Consider the following 16,906-nt stretch of genomic DNA (forward strand, 5'->3'; position numbering starts at 1 on the left):
TAGTTTTCATTATTACGGTTATTATTTTTAATTGCTCTAATGGGCCGCAATAATATTGTCAGACATTAACCCCTACATGGTACATAAGGGGTTGCCCACCACAGCTCTAAATGACAAATAAAAGATTGTTTATAAAATGAATTGATTGTACATTTAATAGAACAAGCATAATTAGTTTAGAGTTATAAAATCCCCTTACCCACATAGATGTCCAAAAGGGCAGAGTGCACCTGCTGGGGTGGTAGTTGCTGCACTATGGGGGCTCTTAATAATGTTTTGTCCAGCTGTTAGAACTATAAAAATTGGGGTGCCCCGGAAGAGAAAACAAAGGGGTTTGTAGTGTGTAGCCATGAACTGTGGTATTTTGATAGGTCAACTCTATGTGTGCAATCCGTTAGTGTGTATATTTCAAGCACACGTGTTGGCGTTACTGTGGGCTAAGGAGAGAAGAAAATGTGTGTGGTGCTGTTTTTTTTTCAAATGAGGGCAGGTGCAAGAAGTACATAAACACACGGCTAGAGGCCAAAGGCTACAACAAACCATCAAACAAACACCATGAGGGCAAGATCGGGCAGTTGGGTGTGTCATGCTAAATCTCAGCAGCAAGTCCAGAATTTGTCATGAAAGGGCAAAGGCAGTACGTATTTGCCAATATATGAATATATGCAGTTGCTGAATAACTTAAGAATACAGCCTAAAAAGTCCGTTCTTTTTTGTTTTGTTCATGCACTTTCAGGACAAAATTCAACATGTTACCTATTGTTCTCTTTTATTGATGTTCACTTTGTTTGAGTTATGTTACCCAATGCTAATTCTATTCTACCCTAGTCACCCTGGAAGGTGAATTACCACTTGTAAGGCCCCTTCCCAAAGTTTTTTTTCTGAGGTTTTGAGTTTTTCCTTGCCTGCATGTTGGTGATGTTGGCCAGGCGATGGTGTAATTGTAATCCTGTGCAGGCCTTTGAGACATCTTGTGATTAAGGGCTATACAAATAAATGTGACTTGACTATAGTGTATACATGTATCAATAAGTAGCATGAATGCATGCGTGGGTGTGTCCGTGCAGGGTTGTATTTATGTGAAAGCATGAAGGAAAAGATGATGATAATGGTAAATTAATGTTTGTTGTGGCAGTGGGGGTTTAACTTTACTGTTCTCCATCTTTCTCAGATGTCACATGCTCACTAAAACAAGGATAGGAGTACCTGGCTTTGAAATGATTCTTCCTGCTACTGAATTGCCACAATCAGTTTCTGGCAGAAGCCATTTGTTCAATAGAATAGGTCCTGGCAGTGAGCTTGGTAGACAGTGTAAGTTGAGTCATGAAAGAGAGGGATAACATATGCAGTGCTACTTTTAAAGGGGGAGAAAGAAGAGTATCTGAAGAGCGTTGAAAAGCATTTGCAGGGACTTACAGGTTTTGGCATTTGCAGGCCGCCAATAAATTGGTCTGCAACATTTGACATAAACTATAAAGTGTCTGATTTGCATGATTAAAAAATACGTAAAAGAACCTAACTACAGTACTCCCTTAATGTATCATGGTTTTGATACACGGATTTTTATCGAGATTTGACTTCTGCAGTAAACACACAGCAAATGCCATCACAGGGGAAGGTTGCGGAGGGTTTTATGTGTGTATGGGTGCCAGTGCCTATGTGTGCACGAGTGGGTGTGGATGTGTGTGTGTTGGGTGGGCGTGACTGTGCATGACTATGATAGGCTGGTCTATGCTGTCAGTCAAACACTAAAGCGGGCGCACAAGTCAATGTCTCCACCAAAACAAACTGCAAAGCACGGCAACAACTAGTTAAGCGGCTCGTTATATTAAAAAGGAAATTCATTGATTAAATCGAACTCTGATAAAAGTCAGATGACCACAAAGAAATGCCCTGGATTGTCATCAGGCTCAGGAGGAGACTGAGGTGGTGTCGGTAAAGAAAGCAATTTTCTGCAGGTTTCTTACTGCTACGGTTACAAGCCCCTCCTGCCGACCCTATATCTCACCACAGCCAGATCCATTACACATAAAAAGGACGACCTGGAGCTACAACTAGTGGAAATCCGCTACATTAGTAACTTTTGTGTTTTAATCTTCACGGAAAACCTGGCTTAATCCGAGGATCCCCATTGCTAACATACAGCTATTTTTTTTACATCACTTTCTTAGACTGAAAAGAAAGCCTTTTAATATTGTTGTAATGAAATGAAATGATCTGCATTTATATAGCGCTTTTCAAGTCAATGACTTCCCAAAGCGCTTTACATTGTGCTTCACATTTCCCAATAGCGGTTGTGATCTGTGCAGCCATGTAAGGCGCTAACCTGCTTATTGGGGGTATTGGGGGTTCAGTGTCTTACCCAAGGACACTTCGACATGTAACACGGACAAGCTGGGATTCGAACTGGGATCCCTTAATCCTAAGACGATCGCTCTACCTCCTGAGCTACTATTGTATGATGCCGATTAAGACTATTTAACTGCAATTCTGTGTTTTTATCTATATATATATATATATATATATATATATATATATACACACACTGAGAGTGGAAGAAATAAGTGCAATATATATATATATATATATATATATATATATATATGGTTGTTATTTTGTTATAGTTGCACATATTTTGTGTTAATAGTAATTAAATAAATTAATGTAACTACTTTGCGGGTTTTCAGTATTTTTGACCAAGTACTTTGAGAAGAAAAATGCAGAATGACAAGATAACTCTAGGGAGTTTTGTGTTGGGCCACCTGTTGAGAGAAAAGAGGAGGATTCATTCATCACATGGACATTCATCCAAAAAGTAAGACTTTTTTAGGAACGGGACCCTGTGAAAAACATGCACATTAAAGTTGGTGTGTGTACCTTTTGCAAACATGACACTTTTACAAGATCAATGCTTGAAATAAAGTATACTGTTATTGACAATGTGCTCCAGTCCACACCACTGGTAGAATATGAAGACAAAGACGGAAGCAAAAAGGTTTTGAGTTGGTGTAACCGTGCTTTGAAGGACTCACAAATGTGATTGCCTTTGCTTTGATCTCTTAAAAAGTAACAGCCCAATGCTTTGAATGATTATGGGAAAATGTGGCTCATAAACTCCTGTTTTGAATTAATTTTCCCGGTTTCATATACAAACGTCAGGAGTGAATGACATAAAAAAGACCAGAGATGCAGGAAGACAAAAGCTAAGGACGTCCGACTGTGTCTGGACTGACTTAAAACATCATCACGATCTGCCAGAAAAGGAACAAGGCCGTATGTGGCCTATTGAAGTTTGCACTGACAAGAGCCGTCTCAAGTTCCGTCCAAGATTTATTTATCAGTTCTCTGATGCTGACACAACGTGCTTTTAATGTCAAAAGGAAGGTTGTGTGGAGATGAAAAGGCCGTTTTTTTTCATACTTCCTCTTTTATTTCTTGCTACTATTTAAAGCACAATAGGTGACAGGCAAACGTTCCATTGAATCTAACAAGTTACTTCTTCAAAGGAAGTGTATTGAGTTAGAAAGTTAAGCCATATTGAAATGAACTTTGTAGGTTATTGTTTTTTTCCTGCTTTTGTTCAACGATCTTATCCTTAAATGTGTGCTTAAATACACACTATAGACAGTTTGGGGTTACCCATACAAAAGTGTTTTCTATGAAAAGTCACACTTTTCTTAATCAAATGAGTTGAAACTTAAATAGAAACTAGTCTCAACATTGAGAAAGTTGCAAATAATTGTGTTTATTTAAAAAAAAAATGGAAGTGTCTTAATGACCCCAAACGTTTGAACCGTAGTGTATATTACAACTTGCAATCACTGGGAAACGATGTTTTGTTGTACGCTGAATGCTTTTATACAGCACTTTGCAAATAAATTTAATTTGATTTAAAAGGAGCAAAAAGTGAAAGATTAACGTGTGAAGCGGTAGTTTTTTAGGTATGTAAATGTGCAATAACACACAAATGATCTTCAAATAAAATGAAAACAAAAATTACTTTGCTCAGTGTTTTTGTGTAACTATTTCGCTCTGTTTAATGATCACTGCACTAAAGAAAAACTGATCTAAAGGTTCGCATGAAGAACAACTTTATAAGTTAAAGAACAACAAAAAGACACAGACCATTTTCATTACAGCATGAGTTGTCACAAAAATCTAAGTATGACTTAAAAGATGTAATTAAAAACAGTTTTTAACATTAAAGCACAGGGTGTAACTACAAAACGATGACCAATAACTGCCATTTCCCTATTAATCATCATATGAGCAGCTATTTGAATAGCCTGTTTCACTATTAGCTCCTTTCATATTCGAAGGATGTCCGCACATATTTACGAAGTTGAATAATTTTGTACATTTTAGAAATCTGGGATTTAGCAAATAATACAGTATTGGAAATTAAGGTAAGTTTAGAATAAGATGACACAAGATGTAAAACATACTGTCAGCTGAAACAAATACAGACAGCCGCAGTGTGTGGGACGTCCGCGTGGTCAGTGTGTCACTGACTCTGAGGTTAGCAGTGGCTGCACGCAACGGCAGGCAGGAATTACAGGTTTGCTTCTGCTACTGCAACCAGGGTAGTTGCTACTACAAACCACACAAGGATTCGGGAAGTATAAACAGATTCATAACAAGGAGTTTGCAAAGCGAGAGACTAAGAAATGATGTTTGTAGCAGATAAAAAGACATTTAACATTAAATGAGAAGACAGCTTGAAGAAACAGAAATTGTATTTTTTGACACAAATCTTTCAGACAAGAAGTGATCTTCAACAATTTAAGATAATATTTTCCATGAGATTTAAACACACCCAATACAGTGAAACAGTCAAACCATGAATGTTATTCAAACTTGGAGTACCAGGTGCGGTGTTTTTGCATCGACCACAAGGCTGGAGTCTTCACATACATCTTCAACAGGTCCCTGTCTCAAGCTACCATTCCACACTGCCACAAGACCTCCACCATCATCCCTATCCTTAATAAGTATTCAACGGTCAAGTATAATGACTACAGACCTGCCGCACTTATGTCTGTGGTCATGAAGTGCTTTGAGAAGTTGATGTTCCAGCACATCAAAGATTCCCTATCGCCCACACTGGACCCTCATCAGCTTGTCTACAGGAAAAACTGCTCCACTGGCGACGTGACAAACACCGCTCTGAGGCATTTGGTGAAACGCAGGAGTTATTTCAGAATGCTCTCCCGTGAGTTTAGCTATGCGTTTAATACCATCATCCCAGAGATCCTGGTAGACAAACTCTCCCACCTGGGTCTCTCCTCCTCCATCTGCCGCTGGATTATGGACTTTCTCTCCAACTGCCTGGAGGCTGTGATACTCGACCGCCACGTTTCTTCCACCCTAAAGCCGAGCACTGGGATCCTCAATGGATGCGTGCTGTGCCCTTTACTGTTCACTCAGTATACCTCAGACCGTTCACCAACCCATCCCACGAACACGATTTGCTGACAATATCGCGTTGGTGGGACTCGTCTCTGATGGGAATGAGGCAGCATACAGGAAGGAGGTGCAGACGCTGATGAGGTGGTGTTCGAAAAATAAACCAATCCTCAACACTACGAAATTCAACAAAAGCATACTTGACTCTAGGATAGCAAGCACAGACCCAGCTCTATTCATCATCAATGGAGACTGAGTGGAGAGAGTCCACTCATTCAAACTCCTGAACATGCATATCTCCGACGACCTCTCCTGATCAGCCAACACCAGGGCTGTGGTGGGGAAAGTCTAGCAGCGACTCCTCACTCTGAAGGTTCTCAAGAGAAACAATCTAGAACAGAAGCTGCTGGCAAAAATCTGTGAATATAATTTCCTTGGGCCTTGTGCGTTTGTTGCTGTTAAATGTTATTGCACTTATTTTGGTCGCACTATTGTTACAATGCACTATTATTATAACTTGGGCCAATCTCAAAGCACTACATTAGAATGTTTTTTGCCAATTTATACTGACAGTCTGTTATCTAATTTTTCTCTTGAAAATCTCCATTACATGTTTACCCTAGAGTGCCATGTCTAATCTCGTTGCATGCAATGTTTGACACTATTGATATCAATCACAATTAAGATAATTCAATTCAACGAACACACCTAAGATGACACCCCTGGTCTGAAAACAACATTATGATAATTCTCGACTCAAGCAATATAAAGTGGCAAAATTCACTTGCTTTTATCCATCTCCCCGGTGGGCCAATTTGCAAGTTTGTTGTTGATTGAAAGTGGCAAGAATGTGCCTAAAAACTAAAATAATTTCTGGATTTCATCAACAAAAACACATACACATTTAGTTTGCTGACAATTAGTATTTTACATTACCGTAAAAGTTTTTTGAATATTATTGGTTGTGTTTCAATGCGTCTATTTGAAAATATCTTTCATCAACTCTTATTTTCAGGCCCAAATTACTTGAAGGAATTGTATGTACTTTTCATTAACTGGTGATCAAAAAGAAACATTTTGAAAGTGTGTCCCAGTGGTGCGCATGTTTTACATGGATGTAGGAAATCTTAACAGCAGTTTTCGGGTGAAAGACACTAAGCATATGTGTTATCAGCATTTCTCAATATGAAACACATTCAGCTTTAGAAAAAACATGAAACGCAACAGGAAAGATTCATTTTTTAGAAAACCCACACACATTCAAATTGAGCGGCTTTAGTTCATTCAGTGTACTGTTTCAGCAACTTTAATGTATTTTGTCAAATTCTTAAACTGGATACCTCGATGGAAGCGACACAAAAAATATTTGATTTATGTCGAGAAACTGACTTTATCAGGTAACTTGAATCAAAGCCACACATTACAAGAACAGTTCTCTAATTTATGAAAAGACAGCAGTTGCAGCACATTTAGTATTACACCACGTCTGTACAAAAGTTTTTTTATCTTCATTAAAGAATAGCAAGTATCAACACATACTAGGAAATTATCCTGTTCAGAATCCCTTAAACTTCAAAGTTCGAAAAAAGCTGCAAATCACCTTTTAAATGTATTTAATCTGAAATACTGACATATTTTATCATTTTCTCCTTGTCCAATAAAAGCTCAATCTGTTTGTTTCTAGACTTAAAGAGTGCATGAGTTTCGGCCCCTTTCGGGATTGCGTTTGATATTGCTGGCCTAGGCAGGGGACAAAAAAAGAAAGAACAAAAGCAACTCTCAAACCTGGATCCAATTCTGGATTTTGTAATCAACGTAAAATTCCCACAGCCACTCTGTCAGAAAACCACATTAAAGGAGAAGTAATGCCACTGCTAAGATGGAAAATTGTATTAATAACAGAATGCCACTATGTCAGCACTTTAGAGAGAAACAGAAGCCTTTTTTTGATGCCGTTACTCTATAGCAAAACAAAGCTACAGTATGTCTACACGGAGATGTCAAATATGATTATATCAAATGAGGTCGTCTTGTGCCGTAAAACGCCATGCAAACATCCACATGTCAATGGGCAACATTTAAAATGAAGGTTTGCAAGAAGCGGTGCTCTTTAAAGACTTTGATCAATGCTGAAGTCTATTTAAATACAGCACAGAAACAGCCTGCTTTAAAACCAAAATGTGTCAAAAAAGTTTTACTTAACTTGAAACATTCATAAGGCAGCATGAAATAATTATGACTTTGACATTTAAACTACATATGCACAGAAGACATCACAAATACTCAACACTTCTTTGCCTCAGAAGTCCTAAAATCAAGTTCCCCTGCCACCTCTTTTCGTCAAACCAGTAACCAAATGTCCAGATGTTACAAAATGTCTCCATGTAACTATTCAAAATATGTGCCAGGAGAAGGCTGACTGTTCAAAAAAATATGTTTTTTTTTTTTAAACTTCACTCCACAGGAGACCAGTTTCGTACATTTTGGCAGACAAACAACAGTGAAAAGGTAGCTTTCCTGATTCGGCAGCTGGAAACTCAAGGTGTACCAAACAAGGTAATAGTAACGGGTTGGAAAACTCTAAACTACCCCCCAGAGGATTGTCCAGATGTGACCAAGATCAAACATGCTACTGTTTGAATTGGAATTAAACAGAAACCTAAAGCCTGTAATCTTTAATGTAACTTACTTTGACTTTATTTGACCTTGTCGCCAAAACAACTAGCAACACTGGACTCTCTACCAATCAAAAGACAAGTCAATATATATTTATGTGACTGAAATACTGATTGTTTTCATTTACCCATTTTATACGATGACTATGTAAAGGAACAATTTTAAATGCTTCCGTGGTTATGATTAATGATGGAACTCCAAAATGTCACCCAACTCTGCTGTTTACTTTGGCATTATTTTAGGCCCTCTGGACAATTTAATTTCATTGCTGAGCTTTCTGCCCCCCACGTTTACGACTGTAGTTTCCTGAGCTCAAAATGGTGTTTTCTGACGCTATAGAAAGACTTTAAGGGGCAGTTTCAAAATGAAAATATGGGCAAGGCGAAAGGCGCCGCCATGGCTTTTACATGAGTGCATACCATAACTCAATACAAATGTTGAGGTTATCAGTTATGCAGTAATATTATTATGTCATGCAGACATACAATCCATAAAATTTGCACTGGTGATTCAAAGGACAAAAAAGACCAAACATTACCTGGAGAAACATCATGGATAAGGTTTTCGCTGGGTGTTGAAGGTGTCCCGTTCGACGTGCCATGGGTCCAGCTCTGCCAGATTGCTTGGAGCAGGTGTGTTTGTGCTTTAGTGGCCTGCACACTAAAGTGAGGTATCTCCAAAATGTACTCTGTGGTGGACAAACGTGGCTTTTTGCTCCTGCAAGATCATAAAAGAAAACATAAAAATGTTATGTGACGGATCGTAGACTTGCCATCTCCTATCTTTCAGATTCAATTTTCCCGTTTCTGTTTGGAGCCCTCACTCATAAAATATTGGTCTACCAGTAGGAACCCAGAAAAAATCTGCATGTTCAAGAGCTTTCTCCATTCGGGCCCAGGTGCTGTGGAATGCTCTGCCCTCTGAGATTCGATCTGAGACCTCAGTGAAAGTGTTTAACTTTATGCTTGAGACACCCTTATATTCAATACAGATGACAGATGTTGACCTTGTATTCTTGTCTTCTGTCCTTAAGGGAGAAAAATAGCCCAGTTGTTGCATGGTGCATGCATTTCTAGCAATTGTACTGACACTTGGACCTTATAAAGGTTTCAGATCAGGAGATGTTGTAATGGTGGTCTGTGCAGCCCTTTGGAGACTTTTTGTGATTATGGACTATACAAATAAACATGACTTGAATTGACAATCTTTGTATGGCACATTAATATTGTCGGTAATATACATACTGAAGTGAACAAAAGTGGAAGCTTCTGGTTGACTCTAAATAAAATTATTGTTATTAAAAAACATTGGATGCTTTTTTTCTACCAACTCTCAGCTTAAAACAAAATAACAACAAAAGATAAGCTGTTTTTTTCTGAATAAACATCCCCTGTTATTCTAAAATATAACATTTTTAAAAACGGTGTTATGTTCAAATTGCATTATTTTAAACTTACCGCAATACATGTCTGTTAAAAATGGGTTTGTGTTCTAATGTTGGAAAAACACTGTTTTTTGCACAATATTGCATAAAATTACATCTAAATGTTGCCAATTTTTATTCTGTGAGACTGTTCATAGATATACCGTTTGAATCTCATATCAACCAATGTCTACTCTCAGCTCAGTCCAAAAGGAAGTGATAATTTATGTAAAAAATGCATTGACAGTTAAAATGTTAAAATGTCATCAATCAGCTACGAGCAGGAGCAGTATGTAAAGTTGCTATCCATAAAACGTTTAATTGACCATTCATTTTCTGATGCAGATATGCAAAGACAACACGCATGTTCTTTGCAGTGACCTGTTAAGGGCTGCTTGTACAACACATTGTAAGCATTTTGAGACTTAGTCCTTGACTTTTGAAGGAGCTGTAAGGAATTTTGAACTTTTGTAATTGCTGACGCCATCTACTGGGTCAAGTGATTATTGCAGCTTGTTCATAACGCACATGCAAGTTTGTGAATTTCTTAGACAAGCCCGAATAAAGTCTTTTTTTTTTCATCTTTCTTGAGGTTTGGAATGGTGTTTGGACTGTACTCAAAATAGGCCTTTTCTATCACCATTTTTATGCAACACTTACAAAGAGGAAGAAAATAAGCCAAGGGAAGAGCATGACGTCACTCTCCAGCATTTCCTTCACTCCCCATTCATCAAACCTAATCTGTACCTCCCTGGAACGCTTTGCTAAAAGTAAGATAAAAGAAAATGGGCCCAATGGAAATTAAAGCATAAGGGCTCTTTAAACTCAGTTGGGCATTGCTAAAACAAAATAGAGAAAATATTTACCTTTCAACTTTTAAGGAAACCTCAAACTGCAGAAATTCATCCCACTCTTACCCTACTAAGACCTGGCGTCAAATGCACATTAAACAAGAAGCTTGGGTCTTAGGAGGTTAAATGAAATATGATTAAATTAAAACTACTTACTACATAAGTGACACAACATCACCACACCATATGTGCTAAACAGAAGCAGTTTTTTGATCATTACTTCCTGTGTGCAAGGTCGATACAATAAATTACGTATCTGTGCTCTGTGTCATTATTATACCTGGTCTAAAAAGGTAAAAATATAACAGACCATTATTCCAAATTTTGCTATGATTTGAGAAGCATCACAGTTAATTGAATCACACATTCACTTGGATCAGAGCCTGTTTAAAGTGTGCGGTATGTCACGGGGTTTCTCCCCCGCTAAGCGGCTCTGCAATTGTTTAACTTCTCCACTTATCCCACTTTCCTTTCAGTGTCTATAGCGGTCCTTTTAATCTGCTCCTGGGTGGTTGAGTAGGGTGACACAACCTGTTAGCTATACACAGACGGGTGCAGAGTAGTAAACCGCATGCCGCCTTGGAGGGTGTGGGGGAATTGTGGAGGGGGGACCAAAAGACATGGAGGCAGTTTGATGGAAAGAAGATGAAAGTGAAGCGAAAATGTGACAGGGTCAACAGGTTTCACTTGATAGCATGGCTATTTTTAATTCAAAGCTCCATGAGGCGCAATTGACAACCATTCCCCTTTAACCATTAAAATCTCTATGGTAACCTTGTACATACTTTGACATCAAATGGATTTCCATGCATTTGTGCATGCCTGTGTGCATGTGTACACAGAGTTGCATTTTGCTGATGTGCAAGATAAAATGAAGGGGGCCATGCAAAATTAATGTACCCCACATGTAGAGCAAATGTGTATGGAAAGTCAGTTCAATAGGCAGATTGGCAAACGATAAAGGTTAGCTTATTCAAGTATGATATCAAGGAAGCCATAATGTGCGAGTTGTGGTCTAAAACCATAATTATGCACCTGCTTTTGTTGTATAAGGCCCGATTAATCTTAAAAAGAGATGTGGTTCGACTTAATCAGATGCAGAAAGTCTCATTAGTGTCAGGTTTCGGATATTTAGAGAGCCAGATAGTATTCAAAATTTTAGCATGCAATACAATTTAGTAAAGAGATTTCAAACTGGAAGACTTTCAAACTGCTGGGCATTGTTACTTAAGGCCCGGTCACACAGCCTTTCACGGGTGTATCGAGGCTGAATGACGGCCAGAAATTTCTGCCCGTGAAGCAGACTCTGTTGGACGCTTTTGAGATCGCGATACAGACGAGATAAAGCCGTGCTTTATACGCGGTAAGAAATTCACACGCGGTAAGAAATTCACACGCGGTTGGCCGCGCGAAAAAGTTTTGCTCTGCTCAAAACTTTAGACCACATGTAACCGTGGGCGGCACAGCGATGCAGCCGCAGTTACCAGCGATAAGGACGCGGAACAGTCGCCGGCCAATTTTGCACATTTTCCACTGCGGGCAACCACGGGCACAAAAAAAAATAAAAAATAAATCGCAAAATTTTACCCGCGATACAGACGCAAAAGGCTGTGTGACCGGGCCTATACTGATTGGCAGACATGCTTTCCTACATACTGCCCAAGTTAGATTTCGGCAATAGTGTTGTGCAGGACCTGTGAGTCATGATTAATGGCCGCCGTAGCAGCAGATGAACTAACACTTAACATTTTTGTGTTTCTGACTTGTTCTAAAATGAGAATGAAATGAATAACTGTTATTTTTTATTTAAGTAAGTGAAATCAAAAAATGTGTGTGAATAATAATGAGTCACTATCGATCTTGTTTTTCTTATTAGTAGTTTTCTAATGATCTGAAATTCGTATTGCTTGTCTCATCACGACCTTGTTTTTTAAATCCTTCAAATACACCTTTTATAGGTAAGATCGAACCTAAAAAAATCCAACCCAACCCGACCCAGGGTTCCGGCTATTAAAGCCCGACCCAGCCTGGACCCAATCAATTAACTTGATTTGCGGGATCAAACCCAAAGCAAACACGACATTTTATTTGGAAGGACTTGAAAGCAGGAGGGGTGTTTCATGGTAAAAAAATTAAAGCCCGTCTTTTGTAAAGAAATCTATGAAAAACAAGACAGTATGAACATTTACTGTCAAAGTTTGGGCACCCCTGATGCTTTTCAAGATTTTCCTTTATCAATCATTGGTTGTTCGGTTCAGATCAACAATTTCAGTTAAACATATCAAATAGCAGACCAACATAGTGATATCTGAGAAGCTAAATAAAGTTCATAGGATTTACAGAAAGTTTGCAATAATTGCTTAAACAAAAGTAGGCAGGTGCATAAATGTGGGCACCCCAACTGAAAAATTCCATCAATATTTAGTAGATCTTTTATTTGCAGAAAAAATAGCCTCTAAACGCTTCCTATAGCTTTCAATGAGGGTACGGATTCTGGTTGAAGGTATTTTTGACCATTATTCTTTACAAAACATCTCTACTTCAGTCAGGTTTGATGGTTTTCGACCATGGACAGCCCGCTTTAAATTACACCACGGATTTTCAATAATATTCGGGCCTGGGGACTGATATAGCCATTCCAGAACATTGTACTTGTTCCTCTGCATGAATGCCTTGGTAAAATTTGTGCAGTGTTTGGGATCGTTGTCTTGTTGAAGTATCCAGCCCCGGCGCAACTTCAGCTTTGTCACTGATTCCGGAACATTGTTAGCAAGAATCTGCTGATACTGCCTGGAACCCATGCGACCTTCAACTTAAACAAGATTGTCAGTACCTGCACTGGCCACACAACCCCACAGCATAATGGAACCACCACCAAATTTCACTTTGGGTAGCAAGTGTTTGTCTTGGAATGAGGTGTTCTTCCGCCATGCATACCGCCTCTTGTTATGTCCAAAAAACTTAATTTTAGTTTCATCAGTCCACAGCACCTGGCTTGTCTAAATGTGTTGTAGCATACCTCAAGTGACTCTGTTTGTGACATGTGAGCAGAAAAGGTTTCTTCCGCATTACTGTCCCATACAGCATCTTCTTGTGCAAAGTGCGCTGAATAGTTGAACGATGCGCAGTGACACCATCTGCAGCAAGAACATGTTGTAGATCTTTGGGGCTTGTCTGTCGGTTGGGTTTGACTGTTCTCACCATCATTCGCCTCTGCTTATCTGATATTTTTCTTGGCCTGCCACTTCGGGCCTTAACTAGAACTGTGCCTGTGTCCTTCTATTTAGTAACTATGTTCCTCATATTGGAAACTGACAGCTTTTTGTATCCTTCCCCTTAACCATGATGTTGAACAATCTTTGTTTTCAGGTCTTTTGACAGTTGTGCCGAGGCTCCCATTTTGCCACTCTTCAGAGAAGATGCAAAGAGGAGAAAAACTTGCAACTGGCCTTTCTCCATGATTGGCTTCACCTGTGTATGTAGGTCAAGGGTCAATGAGCTTACCAAACATTTTTTTTGTTCCAATAATTAGTGCTAAATGTATTCTAATCAATAAAACAACAAGGGTGCCCTAATTTATGCACCTGCCTACTTTTGTTCAAGTCATTATTGCACACTTTCCGTAAATCCTATGAACTTCATTTTACCTCTCAGATATCATTGTGTTTGTCTGCTATATGATATATTTAACTGAAATTGCTGATCCGAACAACCAATGATCAATAAAGGAAAATCTTGAAAATGATCAAACTTTTGCATACGATTGTACATCTTTTATATTTGTCAGCAAAGGTTACATTGATTGACAATTTTTAATCATTGAAGGAATTATGGGTTGACGCAAAATTTTAACGCCGCCTGTCATTTTGACATGTTTAAAATTGGGCTGTAAACCACAGCAGTAGTACGTCCTTAAAAATTTAGGGCAAAGAAGAACAAAGTTCTCTGAAATATTTTTTTCTTTTTTCAGTGAATACGTTTTTCGGTTTGTTTTGTTTTTTAATACCCACAGATAATTTTACTATATATTTTATATTCATGTATTAAGGGAAAAATTTAGCGAGAGAAGCCCGGCCCCATCCAGACGTAATTACATCTTATACGCTGGATCTCTGATTTGAGCTTAAGATCTTAGCTCTGACCTCTTTTCCAGAGTTCTTGAGCAGAGTAGCTTCTTAATATGGTTTGACTCTTCACAACACATGCAGACAAGGAGTATGATTCAAAATGCTTACAATGTGTTGTACAAGCAGCTCTTAACAGGTCAAGTTTGTTTGAATAAAATTGGAGGAATTAGTATTTTGCATGTTGAAAAACGTCCATGCCGAAATAGTTACCACTACATGTACATGTGTGTGGGTTTGTCATGAAATGCCATTAAAAGGGTAACTTATGTTCTCTTGACAGAGGTGCTACTCAGAAAATGATATACAATTTCTTAACTTCAGAGCCACCCGCGGACTGCAAATACAAAAAGAATTAATCCACCAATGAGTGAAAGTATATTGCCAAGAGCAGCTGTTCCAAATGGTTTATACAGTGTCCCAGAATACAACCTTGGAAGCTGCAGACATTTTTCCGCAGTGTTCATTTTTGTTATTACTCATTTCCTGCAGAAAGACCAAAAATCATTTCCCTCACTCTATTCAAAATACTGTGACCAAGACAGCTGCTGGGCTTGGAGGGTCGACAGCAGATGATAAGCAAGGTGCCTGTTAAAGGACTTTAAAAGAGTAGTAGGCTATTTTTAAAAGGTTTCATATTTCAATTCCCACGTGGCCACTATCTGTGATGAAAGCATTATTTAAAAATTATTTTTGATCTTGAATTTTTTTATAGCTCTCAACAAAGGTTGAAATGGCGGGAAAAAAAATCAACTATGAGAGTAATTTGGATCATGTCTTAAAAGCTCATGGCAGTGAAATCATAGTTCAGGCTCAGGTAAGCGCTGGTTTATTCTATCTTTCTCTACGTTCACGAGGTATGGACTCTCAAGACAAAGACGGAAAGGAAAATCCAGGCCATGGAGATGCGATGCTACAGGAAACTTATAGGCATCAAGTACATAGCCAATGCGACAAACAAAACGGTGCGCAACACCATCAGAAGGCACATTGGACACTACGAAGAACTATTGTACAAATGTGCGCAGATGAAAACTGCATTGGTATGGTCACATCACAAGATCATCAGGACTGGTCAAGATTATGCTGTATTAAAAATGCAGAAACAGTATCATTAAATAGTGTGAAAAGTTTCACACATGAATCTTTCATCCAGCTGACAAACCCAAGAAACGCCTCCAGTGAGGAAATTTCTGGTCACGTTTGAAGTTTTGCGATCACTGAAACTTGTGTCAATCTTGTTCCGTGTGTGAGATTCTTAGCCAGTTGCCCTGTAATAACTAAACTAAGAAACTGCCGAGCCAAACTCACTCCCTCTCTCGCACTCGCACACATACACACCATCTGGAGCACCCTTGACCTAACGCACATGCGCACACACATTCTCTAGAGAGAGCTTCATTACACTGGGATTACAAAACGAAATGTTTTAATCAAGTCGTGCAGACAGCTGCAGATAGCAAGGCGAGAAAATGGCAATGACGTGGTTTATCAGGCGTTAAAAGAGAACATATCAAGAGGCCTGCGTATGTGAGGCATGTGTAGAAGAATGAGTGTGTAATTGAGCAATCAGCCCTGTGCCACTGTCCACCTTGTCCAGCAGTGGCGGGTCGAGGATCTGTGGTCATTATTAGGGATAAGAATAAATGGCCCTTAAATTTCCAAGTTCTACTCACCGCAGTTGTAAATCATATCACATTAGTTTTTTGGTACAATTATAAGAAGAGGGCAGACAATGGAAATAAGAACTCTGATGGAAGCAGAAAAAAAGAATAGGCTTTGTCCATGGGAAGCGGCGAAGCAGGACAGAAGTGTGAGGAATTACGGGGAGGAGAGCCAAGTGGAATGCACACCACTGTGATAATCCATCCAGAGTTGATAATCCATCCACCCTTCCCCTTTTCCCACTGTTTTACCTCCCTTAAGGTCGTGTTCCTCAAATGACTGATTCGGTCATTAATCGGGTTTCAGTCGACAGAAAACATTAACACCTGATCCTAATTTTGCCAAAGTGTTGGTCGTGGATAGAAAAAACATCTTACTGTGAAACAAATTAAATAAATACTCTTGGGTGACGAGTACTTTTGATAATGTGACTCTTGCTTAGGCAAAAGGGAGAATACACCATGGACTGCTTGATAGTCATTCACAGGGCTCATTTACTGTACATACTTGTACAATCGTCTTACATAAGAGATTAGGAGGCATGCTGTCAGAGAGTGAGATCAGAAACCCACACTGCAGGCTAAAAAGCAAGGGCAATTGCTCCCAGTAATTAGACCTCAGTCATTAACAGGTTGATAGTTTATGTGGTCCTATAAAGTAACAGCTTCAGTGACTGCTAATACTGTATGTCACCAGTAATGAGCTTTTTTCGAGAGTGGATTTCTAAGCAGGACACACTATCATTATATACTTGCAGAGTA

General features: G+C 38.9%; 1 protein-coding gene across 6 annotated transcripts in view; it reads right to left on the minus strand.

Moving 5' to 3' along the window:
• Positions 1–16,906, minus strand: part of vps13b (vacuolar protein sorting 13 homolog B) — a 457,366-nt gene that overhangs the window by 377,262 nt on the left and 63,198 nt on the right. For all 6 annotated transcript variants that reach the window (XM_088326330.1, XM_088326329.1, XM_088326331.1 and 3 more), the window contains one exon: positions 8,621–8,799. In XM_088326330.1, coding sequence (XP_088182456.1) covers positions 8,621–8,799 — 179 coding nt within the window. The remainder of the gene's footprint in view (positions 1–8,620; positions 8,800–16,906) is intronic.

The sequence above is a fragment of the Urocampus carinirostris genome, chromosome 2 (genome assembly GCF_059441175.1).
Source record: "Urocampus carinirostris isolate Australia breed hairy pipefish chromosome 2, RoL_Ucar_1.0, whole genome shotgun sequence".
NCBI lineage: Eukaryota > Metazoa > Chordata > Actinopteri > Syngnathiformes > Syngnathidae > Urocampus > Urocampus carinirostris.